Source organism: Saccoglossus kowalevskii, chromosome 8, assembly GCF_978046115.1.
Source record: "Saccoglossus kowalevskii chromosome 8, keSacKowa6.1, whole genome shotgun sequence".
In the NCBI taxonomy this organism is placed as follows: Eukaryota; Metazoa; Hemichordata; class Enteropneusta; family Harrimaniidae; genus Saccoglossus; species Saccoglossus kowalevskii.
The window spans coordinates 39,885,921-39,903,097 of record NC_140648.1 but is presented as its reverse complement, the minus strand read 5'-3'; the positions used below and the strand labels follow the sequence as shown (position 1 = coordinate 39,903,097).

The following is a 17,177-nucleotide window of genomic DNA, read 5'->3' as shown; positions in this document are numbered from 1 at the left end:
TATTGATGAATTGTCTGCATCCGTGGATTTCTGCCGTCTCACCATGGCATCGTATTGATGAATTGTCTACATCTATGGATTTCTGCCGTCTCACCGTGGCATCGTATTGTCGAATTGTCAGCATCCGTGGATTTCTGTCGCTTCACCATGGCATCGTATTGATGAATTGTCTGCATCCGTGGATTTCTGCCATCTCACCATGGCATCGTATTGATGAATTGTCTACATCCATGGATTGGTGAGCCATGGATTTCTGCCATCTTACCGTGGCATCGTATTGTCGATTTGTCTGCATCCATGGATTTCTGCTGTCTCACCTTGGCATCCTATTGACAAATTGTCTGCCTCCATGGATTGGTGAGCTGTGGATTTATGCTGTCTCACCATGGCATTGTATTGACAAATTGTCTGCATCCATGGATTTCTGCCGTCTCACCATGGCATCGTATTGATGAATAGTCTGCATCCGTGGATTTCTGCCGTCTCACCTTGGCATCGTATTGATGAATTTTCTACATCCACGGATTTCTGACGTCTCACCATGGCATCGTATTGACGAATTGTCTGCATCCATGAATTTCTGCTGTCTCACCATGGCATCGTATTGATGAATTGTCTGCATCCGTGGATTTCTGTCTCTTCACCATGGCATCGTATTGATGAATTGTTTGCATCCATGGATTTCTGTCGTCTCACCATGGCATCGTATTGATGAATTGTCTACATCCATGGATTTCTGCCGCCTCACCGTGGCATTGTATTGATGAATAATCTGCATCCATGGATTGGTGAGCCGTGGATTTCTGCCGTCTCACCATGGCATCGTATTGATGAATTGTCTACATCCATGGATTTCTGCCATCTTACCGTGGCATCGTATTGACGATTTGTCTCCATCCATGGATTTCTGCTGTCTCACCGTGGCATCCTATTGACAAATTGTCTGCCTCCATGGATTGGTGAGCTGTGGATTTATGCTGTCTCACCATGGCATTGTATTGACAAATTGTCTGCATCCGTGGATTCCTGTCGTCTCACCGTGGCATCGTATTGACTAGTTGTCTGCATTCGAGAATTTCTGCTGTCTCACTATGGCATCGTATTGATGCATTGTCTGCATCCGTGAATTTCTGTCGTCTCACCGTGGCATCTGTATTTTTTAAGTGTCTTTTTGTTGACTTTATATTCTCTTCCTTATACATACATCAGTTGTATTTAAAATTCAGCAACTGTTTTCATTAGCATTTAAAATTTTATTTCACTCTTGTGATGTCTGACTATGTCATCAAGTACCATAGATGTATTATGTCAGCTTTCCGAAAATTAATAATTAAAATACAGCAATGAATGTACTTACGTGTCTCTAATGGGAATGTTGTATACACTCATACATGTACTACAAAAAAAATTATTAAAGTATGACCACCTACATACGTGTCTCTAATGGAAATGTTGTATAAATTCTTATTACAAGAATAATGATAAAAATATGACCACCTACGTAAGTGTCTAATGGAAACATTATAACACTGTCAACAAGAAATACATCAACTAAATATATATGAATGAAAATCTATTCCTAAAATCTATTTGTAAACTCCTTTTAGCGACATAATGGCATATTACGCTTTCAGTATAATAATAATAATAGAAAAGCTAATTAAAATGACAATATGTAATTCTAAGCCATAATGTACAGGTATTGTATTGCAAGTGTATTAATTGCTCTATGCAACTTGTGTATGTTGCAACATTGTCTTCATTTCACACCCCAGTGGCACAGTTAAAATTAATCTGCCTGAACTATAAATGTGTTCTTAGCTTATTCAATGTTTGTTCTACTGGTATAGCCTTGTGTCACCATAGCAATAATGTCAATTATGTGGTCTTGGCTGTTGTTGAAATGTACATTTAATTAACATTTATACTCGTGTTTGTGTATTTATATGCTTGATTGTTCATTTCTTTACACCCTATTCATCTTTGAAAATTTGTCTGGGTTCAACTCCACCGTGCTGCGAGAACTAAATATCCAGACTTATTTGTATTTAAAGTGCCTGTGCAATGCCCACCCACACGCTTCCCATTTTAAATCTGTGCCCCACTGAAGTGGGCAATTATTGATTTTTTTGCTGAAAATGATTACTCGTATCCAAGTAAATTTGAGATATTTCCCGTGCTGTAGCCACGCCCACCTATCCTGAAACGATCGACTGTTTCCGGATTTCCGACTCTCGCCGAAAGTGCGCCACCAAATGCAAAAATATGAGAGGAAGCCATACCCCTGGGCCGTACTTTTATATCACTGTGTCATTCAATGTACAACTGTACTTTTAAACGATATACATTTTTTAATCGGCGTTTTTTTTGTCTATTTTATTTTATTTTTGAGAGAGCGAATTGTTAGAAGTTGTTTTCACAACAAACTTTTATGATGGTTAAACGTTGCGTTGTGGGCGGTTGCAGTAATGCGTATAGTCATAGTGTAAGTATTTCCATGTTTCCAATCGATCCGAAGGTGCGAAATCGGTGGACGAAAGCCGTGAAAATAACGAGAAAAAGTTGGGGTGGACTTCCTCGTAACAGCGTCATATGCAGTGTCCACTTCACCTCAGATTCTTTTTTTTTTTGAAAAACTGTCCTTGTCCATGACAAAACAACTAGGTTTTAACGAGAAACGCCGACAATACAAAACGTTTTCGAAAAAATAGATTCCGGACCAGCCCATGATCACTGAGACGGATTTCAGAAGGGAGAGAGACGTCAAAAGTATGTGTTTCAAATAATTTGATTTTATAAGAATAAGAATCCGGGCTTGAGCTGTCAATGTATTTTTTTAATATGAAGTCATAATCATGAAAATCACGCTAAATCCACTCTGAATTTGTCTGTATGCGAGTCGCTCTCAATAATTTTTGTTATCCAATTAAACGCTGCCATTCACGCACTTGTCCCCCTCATGACCCGACGCGTTCACCCATTACAACGCGGCAGTCATTTATTCAGTAACTGTGTTTTGTCGTTTTTTAAAAATTATTTCTCTATTTTATAAATCAATAGTGTCTAGTAACCTGCTAAATAACAAGACGATTCAGCCGTCAAATTCGATTTTGTCCAATGCCGGAGTCCAGCGACAGTGTACAAACGTGCTCCGGTGACGGTGACGACCACGGTGACTAGCGACACCAGACTGGACATATTTCGCATCTGACACAACCCCATGCAACAAACTTGATACTATGTGTTCATTGTTGTCCATTCTTCCTCGACGAACAAGTACATAAGTGGCAATTTAGTCAAAGACGAGAAAACAGCACAAGAAATTTGCCTTATTTACATGTATCGGCAATGCAAGCTGCCATGCGACTTCCCCTTCTGACCTCACAAGAGGAATTTCTGTATGCAAATGAGAAGTTAATGAGGAGCCTCGATTTAAAATACACAAAAATAAAGTTTCCGTAGACTGAGTTAAAAACACATTTTTTCACTTAGAAAAATTATTTATGCTTAGAAACATAAAAATTAATAATATTTATGTATCAATGGATAATTTTAGGCGTGAAAATAGCAGCCATTTCACAGGCACTTTAAATGTTAACAGGATAGGTGTCTAGAGTACATGAAACAGATTTCAAGACTTGTTTTTCAATTTGGACAAATAGTGCATAATTGGCTACTTTGTGAAATACATAATGTTTTAGTTGTTCACTGTTTATTTTTATGTAAGTGGTATTGCTTTATTTAAAGGGGATTTTTTCAATCCCAGGGATTGCTATATATGAGATTAATTAATATCTCTTTAATATGAAGTTTTGGTAAATTATAGAAAAGATGTGTGAAAGAGTTAGAGGAATTTGATCTACTAATAGATTGGAAGTCTAGCCTGGTTTAAGAGCTATAGTGTCATTTCTCAAATTGTGTAGGACAAAAACTATAAAATAAATTATTGATGACTAATTGAGGAAATGGTAGCCCCGGGACAAGAGTTGGTAGCCTTTGGTCTACTGTTCTAGTCAATATTGTGAAGAATGTCAGAGAGTACATTTAGTGTAGTCCTCAAGGACAAGTGTTTGCAAGGTGTGTATACAAACACTGCAATGAAGTAAATTAAAAGGTCCTACTTCCAGTTGTGTGATTTTATACAGAACTTCATTTAGTCACCCTGAGCAATAGGTGTGCTCTATAACACTAGGTTCACAAAAGAACAAAGCCTGCAGTTAAAATAAACAAAAGATTGACTCAGCGCAACTTGTGAGAGATTGATGAGATTTCATTTAAATGCATTCATGTGTGCTGGTTAACTTGGTTCTTAATACAATGTACTTGTGTACAGGGGTGTACATTTTACTGGTGAACTTTATTAGCTCCGCTGTCGACTTTGTCGAGCGGAGCTTATCATATGAGTGATTGTCCGTCATCGTCCGTGTCAATATTTTACCTTTTCGACTTCTTGAAAACTACTAGCCTGAATGCTTTGATACTTGGTCTATATTTACCTTGGGTAGACCTCTCTTAGGTTTGTTCATTTCATGTTGATATCTTCAATTCTCTAATTTTGGTGAATATTTTTGTCATTTTTGGTAAAAAGTGATATTTTCGACTTCTTGTTAAAAACCGCAAGTCCAATTGCTTTGATATTACATATATAGGTTCTACATGTGATTTGTTCATTTCATGATGATATCTTTAATTCTCTAATTTTCATGAATATTTTTGTCATTTTTGGTAAAAAGTGATATTTTCGACTTCTTGTTAAAAACCGCAGGTCCAATTGCTTTGATATTACATATATAGGTACTACGTGTGCTTCTCTCTCAGATTTGTTCATTTCAGGATGATATCTTTTATTTTTTAATTTTCACGAATATTATTGTCATTTTTGGTAAAAAGTGATATTTTCGCCTTATTGTTAAAAAACGCAGGTCCAATTGCTTTGATACTACATTTCTAGGTACTACAGTACATGTGGTCCTCTCTCAGATTTGTTCATTTCGTGATGATACATTGTATCTTCAATTCTCTAATTTTCATGAATATTTTTGTCATTTTTGGTAAAAAGTGACATTTTTTGATATTATATATACTACATAGGCATACAGGTAGACCTCTCTCAGATTTGTTCATTTCGTGATGATTTTGTTCTTCAATTATCTAATTTTAATGGATATTTTTTAATAAAAAGTTATAAAAAGTCTGATTGCTTCAATACTATACATATTGTTGTTTTCGAATGATATCTTCTGTACTTTAATTGCAATGTGCATTGACAACAGCGGAGCTATCTCAGCCGACATGCTGCTCGTATTAATAATTTCGGTAAATATCGTTGATATGAGGTGATGTATGATAAATTGAACGTTTATATGATGTGGGTGTGGAATGTTTAAATCTATGGGATGCAAGTCATTGTGTTAATGTTAAATTTTTTATTGTTTTTTAGGGTCAGATGGTCTGGTTTGACATTGGGATTGGTTATCCTATACCTGGTGAAATAGTACACTCATCAGGCAAATCTATGCAAATAAGGAGTTCAGTTGATGGCAAGGTAGGCTGATTTGACCTTTGATCTAAATAAATAAATTGGTTTCACTCCATGTCTTTTCTTTTACTTTCACTATCACATTATAAGAAAGAGGTCACAAATGTCAATGTAAAATATCTAATGAAAACTTAAATAATTTTTGCCAAAACATTTTTAACCTTTTTATGTACTTTTCTCTAATTTGTTTTTAATATGGACAAAATAGACATTATTTTCCCGTTGAATCAAGTCATAATAAAATTTATTCAGACATTTACTTATTGTGTAATATTTCTACATGAGTGAATTACACTGTTTTTACTGCTTGATTAAAAAGCAAATAAGTATTTAATTTGAAAATTGAACACTCGGGTAGATTTTACCTATTCTCATAAAGATATTTATTCTGTGCTTTATGTATTTTATGACAATGGCTGCATTATATATTAAACCAACCTTTAAAGTACAATACCTGTTTCGTGTGTAATTTCAATGAATTTATTTGTGTATTCTGCACTTACTTTATCTACCAATGAGAAATGAGGTTGGTGATATGCTCAAGATAAATTAGTGTAGATTGCTGTTATGTCCTGTACCGGTAGTCCTCAGAACCTTAAGAATATAAATGTGTATTTTAATTTAGATTCATAAGATTCGTGATTCGTCTGGCGTCAAAGTTCGTCATGATGCAGTAGAAGACGGAATTGATGACATGATACAATTACGGTGAGATATCTGATAATTATTGTCCTAAAAGTTTGCTAGATTTATTATTGAAAGGCTTATTAGCATTAATTTATACACAAACTGTAACCATAGCTTATTTTATTAGAAATTAAAAAATAAAATGTACTATGATTTCAAACCTGCTTGTGAATAATAGGTGTTCATTATGATGTGTTCCTTACTTTGTATATTCACTAACAAAATTACAATTATGATATTTAGAAATTTGAAGGTTCTATTGTATTCTATATTTCAATAGTTTCATAACTATATGGTTGTGGTGTAACTTTATGCTTTCACTTTCTTTTTTGTACAGAGATCTTCATGAAGGTTCCCTTTTAATGAATTTAAAACAACGATATGAGAAAAGTCAGATTTACGTAAGTATGAACATATTATGCAGAGAATATTTTTACATGTGTATGATTTTGTTATTGTTGTCAGTGGCATATGTTGGTATGTGTTTTTGTTTTTTTTCAAATATGATGGAAGCATCCATTCCTTTGTACCTAAACAATATACCCAATTTTTCCCTGGCTCCTGGATTTACTGCTGGTAGTGAGATGAGTTTGCTTTTGTGTCTTTGCTTTGGTACACAATTCTGGTGATAATGCTTAATGTAGTTATAGAAGGTAAAGTTAATATGTGATTAAGTTGAGGATAACCTGTTAGGTATCTTGCAGTTAAATAGTGTGTTATATTGCAGCTGATAGAACTAGAATAGCAAATAACGTATTAATTACCAGGAATTAATTCTTAAGTTGAAACTTTTGTTTATTTGTGTTATTTGATGATATATTCCAGTGTAGTGTAAATAACCATAGTGTCTTTGGTGATATATTCCAGTGTAGTATAAATAACCATAATGTCTTTGGTGATATATTCCAGTGTAGTATAAATGACCATAATGTCTTTGGTGATATATTCCAGTGTAGTATAAATAACCATAATGTCTTTGGTGATATATTCCAGTGTAGTATAAATAACCATAATGTCTTTGGTGATATATCCAGTGTAGTATAAATAACCATAATGTCTTTGGTTATATATTCCAGTGTAGTATAAATAACCATAATGTCTTTGGTGATATATTCCAGTGTAGTATAAATAACCATAATGTCTTTGGTGATATATTCCAGTGTAGTATAAATAACCATAATGTCTTTGGTGATATATTCCAGTGTAGTATAAATAACCATAATGTCTTTGGTGATATATTCCAGTGTAGTTTAAATAACAATAATGTCTTTGGTGATATATTCCAGTGTAGTATAAATAACCATAATGTCTTTGGTGATATATTCCAGTGTAGTATCAATAACCATAATGTCTTTGGTAATATATTCCAGTGTAGTATAAATAACCATAATGTCTTTGATGATATATTCCAGTGTAGTATAAATAACCATAATGTCTTTGGTAATATATTCCAGTGTAGTATAAATAACCATAATGTCTTTGATGATATATTCCAGTGTAGTATAAATAACCATAATGTCTTTGGTTATATATTCCAGTGTAGTATAAATAACCATAATGTCTTTGGTAATATATTCCAGTGTAGTATGAATAACCATAATGTCTTTGGTGATATATTCCAGTGTAGTATAAATAACCATAATGTCTTTGGTAATATATTCCAGTGTAGTATAAATAACCATAATGTCTTTGGTGATATATTCCAGTGTAGTATAAATGACCATAATGTCTTTGGTGATATATTCCAGTGTAGTATAAATAACCATAATGTCTTTGGTGATATATTCCAGTGTAGTATAAATAACCATGTCTTTGGTGATATATTCCAGTGTAGTATAAATAACCATAATGTCTTTGGTGATATATTCCAGTGTAGTATAAATAACCATAATGTCTTTGGTGATATATTCCTATTGTGTACTTGGTGATATATTCCTATTGTGTACGTAATGATTTTGGTGATATATTCCTATTGTGTACGTACTGTAAAAACTCGATTAATTCGCGCACCCATTTTTTTTTGAACGCTAATTTTTAAATGTATCTTTTTCATTTGCGGCATTCAAAAACATGTTTAAAATTGTATCCTATTAATTCGCGGGCCAGAATAAAGTGGATAACATTTTGTTTGAATTGTTATGTTATTTGTACTTGGTGTCGCCGCAATCGCAGACGATCTCCGTCATCACAGCCTTTCAGTTAGCAAGCAGTTTAGGTTCGGTCAAGATTTGACCTGAAAAAAATAGGTCAATGGCCTGTTGCTCAGCGGCTATTGTACAAAAGATTAGTGCTGTATATGCCACAACTTTTCACTCATTTGTACTTTTAAATGAAATATCGCCAAACAACCACACAAAGTTGTCAATGGAATAATAAACACATGTATGCTTAACACCAAAGCATTGGAAATAGTGGTTACCGTAAAAACTTGATTAATTCGCGGTAGTAAAAATAATTATTTTTTCAAGTGCACGAATTAATATCGTCAAATCGGAAATTATTGGTTTTTGGTGCGCGAATTAAACGAGTACTTTTAGATCGATTCAAAAAGGAACTGTTTACATAAATTTATTTGTGATTTGTTTTGTTTTCCAATGAACACGATTACGGGACGTTTTTTTAGTGCCTCTGAGACTCATGGCTAGCAACATTCATGGCGTATAGTCGGACAGAGAACACGCACTGCGTCAAGGACCACGCACCATGTTACACTTGAAATGAAACAGTGAAAAATGGCAAAGGTCACTCTGTACACAAACAAACAATGAACACGTGGCTACAAAGTAGCCGTCTGGCTGCACTGCCTTTTTTTATTTTTCTAGGCATCGCCCGGGCGATGTTATGGCAGATATTACGAAGCCCATCTTGTCTGGGAAAAATAACTCTGCGTTGATAAAATCGGTCTCGGAAAATGTTTAGATAAAATAATTTTTCGCATTGACCAAATATAATCATGCAAAGTATAAATTCAAAGTGTTTAATACATGGGTGAGAGGTCGCATTTTACGTGAACAAGAAGGAAAAGCAGGCCAAAGTCGAAACAGGGTGCATCATGGACATGACACAACACACGCTGCGACAACTGAGTGATCAGCAACATCATTTTGGGACGCAATTGAACTTCAAGTACTTTAGTAGCGAAACTTGTTGCGCGGCGATGCTGACATCAAGTGTGTGTTGACCGAAGTTTGACCCCAAGTCACGCACTGAACTGGCGCGTTACCGTAGCAACCTTTTTCTTTCGTGCCCCGCGCGTCAAACTAGTAAAATTGTTATTATATCCGACGGTACTGTAATTACGCAACTTGTATGCAACTCTGTACTGGCTTGAATATATCAACGTCGTTTACTTAGTGCACTGCTTTTCTAATTACCCAAATTTGTTTACAATATTGTACCAGCTCTGAATATTTCAACTTCGTAATGTATTGCTTTCATGATAATTAGTCTTTTTTTAACTATTGTTAGGGCACTGACCTGGGGTATTAGGTCTGTGATTATTTCAATATCACCGACTTGATAATGCGTTGCATTCGTAATAATTACGCAAACATAAACATACCATACGTCAAATTAAATTTTACTATAATATAATAAACTCTGGGTAGCGGACTTCGATCGCATTATTCACGTACATTTCGACTGAACTCTAATAACCGAACCTAAACTGCTTGCTCACTGAAAGGCAGTGATGGCGGAGATCATCTGCGATTGCGGCGACACCAAATACTGATAACATAACATATATATGTATATTTTCAATGTTCATGCAATATATTCTGAGTTGTCCACTTTATTCTGTCGCGTGAATTAATAGGATACAAATTTAAACATGTTTTTGAACGCTGCGAATTAAAAGGATACATTTAAAAATTAGCGTTCGAAAATAAAATGGGTGCGCGAACTAATAGAGACCGCGAATTAATCAAGTTTTTACGGTAGTTGAAATTCCATTTTTAACCAAAAATGACAAAAATATTTGCCAAAATTAGAAAACTAAAGATATGGCCATGGGATGAACAAATCTAGTAGATGTCAACACAATTTACATACACACCAAGTATCAAAGCATTCAGGTTACCGGTTTTGAAGAAGAAGTCGAAAAAAATGACCATTTTAAAATAGTCTGAACTGAAATCAGGTCGGGTCAAAACAGCCGTTTTTTTTTTTCATTATTTTCGCCTTAAGTTTCTACCTTTCTACTGTTGATGGGTTCCGAAACTATTTCATCAATTATTTTGATGGCGATGGTTCGAATTGGTCGATTTCACGTCGAAAACCTCGGTAATGGTAATGTCTTTGGTGATATATTCATATTGTGTACGTAATGTCTTGGTGATATATTCCTATTGTGTACGTAATGTCTTTGGTGATATATTCATATTGTGTACGTAATGTCTTGGTGATATATTCCTATTGTGTACGTAATGTCTTTGGTGATATATTCCTATTGTGTACGTAATGTCTTTGGTGATATATTCCTATTGTGTACGTAATGTCTTTGGTGATCTTTTCCTATTGTGTACTTGGTGATATATTCCTATTGTGTACGTAATGTCTTTGGTGATATATTCATATTGTGTACGTAATGTCTTGGTGATATATTCCTATTGTGTACGTAATGTCTTTGGTGATATATTCCTATTGTGTACGTAATGTCTTTGGTGATATATTCCTATTGTGTACGTAATGTCTTTGGTGATCTTTTCCTATTGTGTACTTGGTGATATATTCCTATTGTGTACGTAATGTCTTGGTGATATATTCCTATTGTGTACTTGGTGATATATTCCTATTGTGTACGTAATGTCTTTGGTGATCTTTTCCTATTGTGTACTTGGTGATATATTCCTATTGTGTACTTAATGTCTTGGTGATATATTCATATTGTGTACGTAATGTCTTTGGTGATCTTTTCCTATTGTGTACTTGGTGATATATTCCTATTGTGTACGTAATGTCTTGGTGATATATTCATATTGTGTACTTAATGTCTTGGTGATATATTCCTATTGTGTACGTAATGTCTTTGATGATCTTTTCCTATTGTGTACTTGGTGATATATTCCTATTGTGTACGTAATGTCTTGGTGATATATTCCTATTGTGTACTTAATGTCTTGGTGATATATTCCTATTGTGTACGTAATGTCTTTGGTGATCTTTTCCTATTGTGTACTTGGTGATATATTCCTATTGTGTACGTAATGTCTTGGTGATATATTCATATTGTGTACGTAATGTCTTGGTGATATATTCCTATTGTGTACGTAATGTCTTTGGTGATATATTCCTATTGTGTACGTAATGTCTTTGGTGATCTTTTCCTATTGTGTACGTAATGTCTTTGGTGATATATTCCTATTGTGTACGTAATGTCTTTGGTGATATATTCCTATTGTGTACGTAATGTCTTTGATGATCTTTTCCTATTGTGTACTTGGTGATATATTCCTATTGTGTACGTAATGTCTTTGGTGATCTTTTCCTATTGTGTACTTGGTGATATATTCCTATTGTGTACTTAATGTCTTGGTGATATATTCCTATTGTGTACGTAATGTCTTTGGTGATATATTCCTATTGTGTACGTAATGTCTTTGGTGATATATTCCTATTGTGTACTTGGTGATATATTCCTATTGTGTACTTAATGTCTTGGTGATATATTCCTATTGTGTACGTAATGTCTTTGGTGATATATTCCTATTGTGTACGTAATGTCTTTGGTGATCTTTTCCTATTGTGTACTTGGTGATATATTCCTATTGTGTACGTAATGTCTTGGTGATATATTCCTATTGTGTACTTGGTGATATATTCCTATTGTGTACGTAATGTCTTTGGTGATCTTTTCCTATTGTGTACTTGGTGATATATTCCTATTGTGTACGTAATGTCTTGGTGATATATTCCTATTGTGTACTTGGTGATATATTCCTATTGTGTACTTAATGTCTTGGTGATATATTCCTATTGTGTACGTAATGTCTTTGGTGATCTTTTCCTATTGTGTACTTGGTGATATATTCCTATTGTGTACTTAATGTCTTGGTGATATATTCATATTGTGTACGTAATGTCTTGGTGATATATTCCTATTGTGTACGTAATGTCTTTGGTGATATATTCCTATTGTGTACGTAATGTCTTTGGTGATATATTCATATTGTGTACGTAATGTCTTTGGTGATCTTTTCCTATTGTGTACTTGGTGATATATTCCTATTGTGTACGTAATGTCTTGGTGATATATTCATATTGTGTACGTAATGTCTTGGTGATATATTCCTATTGTGTACGTAATGTCTTTGGTGATATATTCCTATTGTGTACGTAATGTCTTTGGTGATCTTTTCCTATTGTGTACGTAATGTCTTTGGTGATATATTCCTATTGTGTACGTAATGTCTTTGGTGATATATTCCCATTGTGTACGTAATGTCTTTGGTGATCTTTTCCTATTGTGTACTTGGTGATATATTCCTATTGTGTACTTAATGTCTTGGTGATATATTCATATTGTGTACGTAATGTCTTGGTGATATATTCCTATTGTGTACGTAATGTCTTTGGTGATATATTCCTATTGTGTACGTAATGTCTTTGGTGATCTTTTCCTATTGTGTACTTGGTGATATATTCCTATTGTGTACGTAATGTCTTGGTGATATATTCATATTGTGTACGTAATGTCTTGGTGATATATTCCTATTGTGTACGTAATGTCTTTGGTGATATATTCCTATTGTGTACGTAATGTCTTTGGTGATCTTTTCCTATTGTGTCTTTGGTGATATATTCCTATTGTCTTAATGTCTTATTCATTTGGTTCATTGAGGTAATCCACAGACGTGATTAGTTTAATGTTGATAAACATACATATTGATTATCTATTATTAGCCTATTCCTGATATCTTACAAAATCAAATTTGAATTGAATTCATAACAGAGATACTCTAATTAATTAAAAACCATGGATGAAAAATCAAATGCATTTTCTGTATGTATTATAAATTTTGATAATGTAATAAATCACATTGTTTTCATGTTGTGCATCTCAAATAGCAGACAAATATTAGTTGCTAAGCTTCTTGTTTAAAATACAAAATTAATTTTAATGCATCTCCAATACTCTCAGCACACAGAAGTTCTTTCTAAGCTTTCTTTGATTGTTTATAGTAGCTTGAAATTGAGCTAAATCTATGCATACTTCACATCATGTTGTAATATGTAGGCAACCTATTGCCCGTCATTTTTAGTGTTATGCTGTTATATTTCATATATCAACATTTGAGTTCCTAATGCTGAATGTGTCAAATGTGATTGATTAATTGGTTTATGCCAAAGAACATTGTATCAGGTTGAATCCAGCTATAATTTACATTACACTTATGACGCTGTTAAGGGCTCTGTCAGCTAGGTCAAGTTAAGGTCAGTGTTGATGTGAACTGGTTTTCCATATTTTGTCAAGGGTATTTCCTGTTTTGATTTCATTTACATTTTATTCAGATTAAAAGAATTGTTGCCTTGGTAATTTATGCAAAATTAATTTTTCAGAGAAATGGGCTAGGGTTGAAAACAAGTATCTATAGTATGAAACCATGAATTAAAAATTAAAATACAATCATCACAAATGTAAGTGATACTACACAGGTAGTATATTGGTTGCTGTTAATGTACTCAGTTCATGTATTCTTCTTTATTTATAGACCTACACAGGTAGTATATTGGTCGCTGTCAATGTACTTAGTTCATGTATTCTTCTTTATTTATAGACCTACACAGGTAGTATATTGGTCGCTGTCAATGTACTTAGTTCATGTATTCTTCTTTATTTATAGACCTACACAGGTAGTATATTGGTCGCTGTCAATGTATTCAGTTCATGTATTCTTCTTTATTTATAGACCTACACAGGTAGTATATTGGTCGCTGTCAATGTACTCAGTTCATGTATTCTTCTTTATTTATAGACCTACGCAGGTAATATATTGGTCGCTGTCAATGTACTCGGTTCATGTATTCTTCTTTATTTATAGACCTACACAGGTAGTATATTGGTCGCTGTCAATGTACTCTGTTCATGTATTCTTCTTTATTTATAGACCTACACAGGTAGTATATTGGTCGCTGTCAATGTACTCAGTTCATGTATTCTTCTTTATTTATAGACCTACACAGGTAGTATATTGGTCGCTGTCAATCCCTACAAAATGTTTGATATTTATGGCATAGAAATGGTTAAACAATATGAAGGACAGCTCATTGGCCATTTACCTCCGTAAGTAGCATCTGTCCTTTTATTATAATAATTAAAAATAAAATGATGACATTTTAGTTCTTTTATGCTAACTCCATGTAGAACTTTCAACACATTGCTTACTGGAACATTATATACCATTCACATTGACTACCTGTGGAGTCTTTCAGCAGGCTGTAAATATGCAAGTATTCTGTTTATAATTTGTATAACAAAAAATGTTCATGTTTTTGTACTGTGTGGCTATTTGTACACCCACTTTGAAAACCCACTTTGAAAACTTTTGTGTGTTTCATTGGAAACAATAACTTCATCATATATTTCACAATTCTAGTGGCCATTTTGAAGTTCAAAGAATCTAAAATAATTTGGTTCCTAATTTAAAAATTAGGATATTAATTTACATTTACCTTTGTGTTTCAGTCATTTATTTGCCATTGGTAGTGGGGCATATGCTAGGATGTCAAAGAACAATGAAAACCAAGTTGTAGTTATTAGTGGTGAAAGTGGAGCCGGCAAAACTGAGAGTACCAAATTAATTATGCAATATTTAGCTGCTGTTAATAAGTCAGCTAATAATACAGTTACAGAACAGGTAAATGTTATTTTCTATCATCACATGTATTTATGTGTTGTAAACATGTAGTCCATCAGCTTATGTGTTGTGAACATGTAGTCTATCAGCTTATGTGTTGTAAACATGTAGTCTATCAGCTTATGTGTAGTAAACATGTGGTCCATCAGCTTATGTGTTGTAAACATGTAGTCTATCAGCTTATGTGTTGTGAACATGTAGTCTATCAGCTTATGTGTTGTAAACATGTAGTCTATCAGCTTATGTGTTGTGAACATGTAGTCTATCAGCTTATGTGTTGTGAACATGTAGTCTATCAGCTTATGTGTTGTAAACATGTGGTCCATCAGCTTATGTGTTGTGAACATGTAGTCTATCAGCTTATGTGTTGTGAACATGTGGTCCATCAGCTTATGTGTTGTAAACATGTAGTCCATCAGCTTATGTGTTGTAAACATGTAGTCTATCAGCTTATGTGTTGTGAACATGTGGTCCATCAGCTTATGTGTTGTGAACATGTGGTCTATCAGCTTATGTGTTGTAAACATGTAGTCCATCAGCTTATGTGTTGTGAACATGTAGTCCATCAGCTTATGTGTTGTGAACATGTAGTCTATCAGCTTATGTGTTGTGAACATGTGGTCCATCAGCTTATGTGTTGTGAACATGTAGTCTATCAGCTTATGTGTTGTGAACATGTGGTCCATCAGCTTATGTGTTGTGAACATGTGGTCTATCAGCTTATGTGTTGTAAACATGTAGTCCATCAGCTTATGTGTTGTGAACATGTAGTCTATCAGCTTATGTGTTGTAAACATGTAGTCCATCAGCTTATGTGTTGTAAACATGTAGTCTATCAGCTTATGTGTTGTGAACATGTAGTCTATCAGCTTATGTGTTGTGAACATGTAGTCCATCAGCTTATGTGTTGTGAACATGTAGTCCATCAGCTTATGTGTTGTGAACATGTAGTCCATCAGCTTATGTGTTGTGAACATGTAGTCTATCAGCTTATGTGTTGTAAACATGTAGTCCATCAGCTTATGTGTTGTAAACATGTAGTCCATCAGCTTATGTGTTGTGAACATGTAGTCTATCAGCTTATGTGTTGTAAACATGTAGTCTATCAGCTTATGTGTTGTGAACATGTAGTCCATCAGCTTATGTGTTGTGAACATGTAGTCTATCAGCTTATGTGTTGTGAACATGTAGTCCATCAGCTTATGTGTTGTGAACATGTAGTCCATCAGCTTATGTGTTGTGAACATGTAGTCTATCAGCTTATGTGTTGTGAACATGTAGTCTATCAGCTTATGTGTTGTGAACATGTAGTCTATCAGCTTATGTGTTGTAAACATGTAGTCTATCAGCTTATGTGTAGTAAACATGTAGTCTATCGTAGTCCATCAGCTTATGTGTTGTAAACATGTAGTCTATCAGCTTATGTGTTGTGAACATGTAGTCCATCATCTTATGTGTTGTGAACATGTAGTCTATCAGCTTATGTGTTGTGAACATGTAGTCCATCAGCGTATGTGTTGTGAACATGTAGTCTATCAGCTTATGTGTTGTAAACATGTAGTCTATCAGCTTATGTGTAGTAAACATGTAGTCCATCAGCTTATGTGTTGTGAACATGTAGTCTATCAGCTTATGTGTTGTGAACATGCAGTCTATCAGCTTATGTGTTGTAAACATGTAGTCCATCAGCTTATGTGTTGTGAACATGCAGTCTATCAGCTTATGTGTTGTAAACATGTAGTCCATCAGCTTATGTGTTGTGAACATGTAGTCTATCAGCTTATGTGTTGTAAACATGTAGTCTATCAGCTTATGTGTTGTGAACATGTAGTCCATCAGCTTATGTGTTGTGAACATGTAGTCTATCAGCTTATGTGTTGTAAACATGTAGTCCATCAGCTTATGTGTTGTAAACATGTAGTCTATCAGCTTATGTGTTGTGAACATGTAGTCTATCAGCTTATGTGTTGTAAACATGTAGTCTATCAGCTTATGTGTAGTAAACATGTAGTCTATCGTAGTCCATCAGCTTATGTGTTGTGAACATGTAGTCTATCAGCTTATGTGTTGTGAACATGTAGTCTATCAGCTTA

General features: G+C 34.2%; 1 protein-coding gene across 4 annotated transcripts in view; it reads left to right on the top strand.

The window, feature by feature from the left end:
* The window catches only part of LOC102805934 (unconventional myosin-XV-like), a 106,003-nt gene that overhangs the window by 18,321 nt on the left and 70,505 nt on the right, over positions 1–17,177 (top strand). For all 4 annotated transcript variants that reach the window (XM_085502601.1, XM_085502599.1, XM_085502598.1 and 1 more), the window contains exons 3-7: positions 5,441–5,545; positions 6,165–6,247; positions 6,564–6,627; positions 14,401–14,510; positions 14,913–15,084. In XM_085502601.1, the coding sequence (XP_085358727.1) occupies positions 5,441–5,545; positions 6,165–6,247; positions 6,564–6,627; positions 14,401–14,510; positions 14,913–15,084 (534 nt within the window). The remainder of the gene's footprint in view (positions 1–5,440; positions 5,546–6,164; positions 6,248–6,563; positions 6,628–14,400; positions 14,511–14,912; positions 15,085–17,177) is intronic.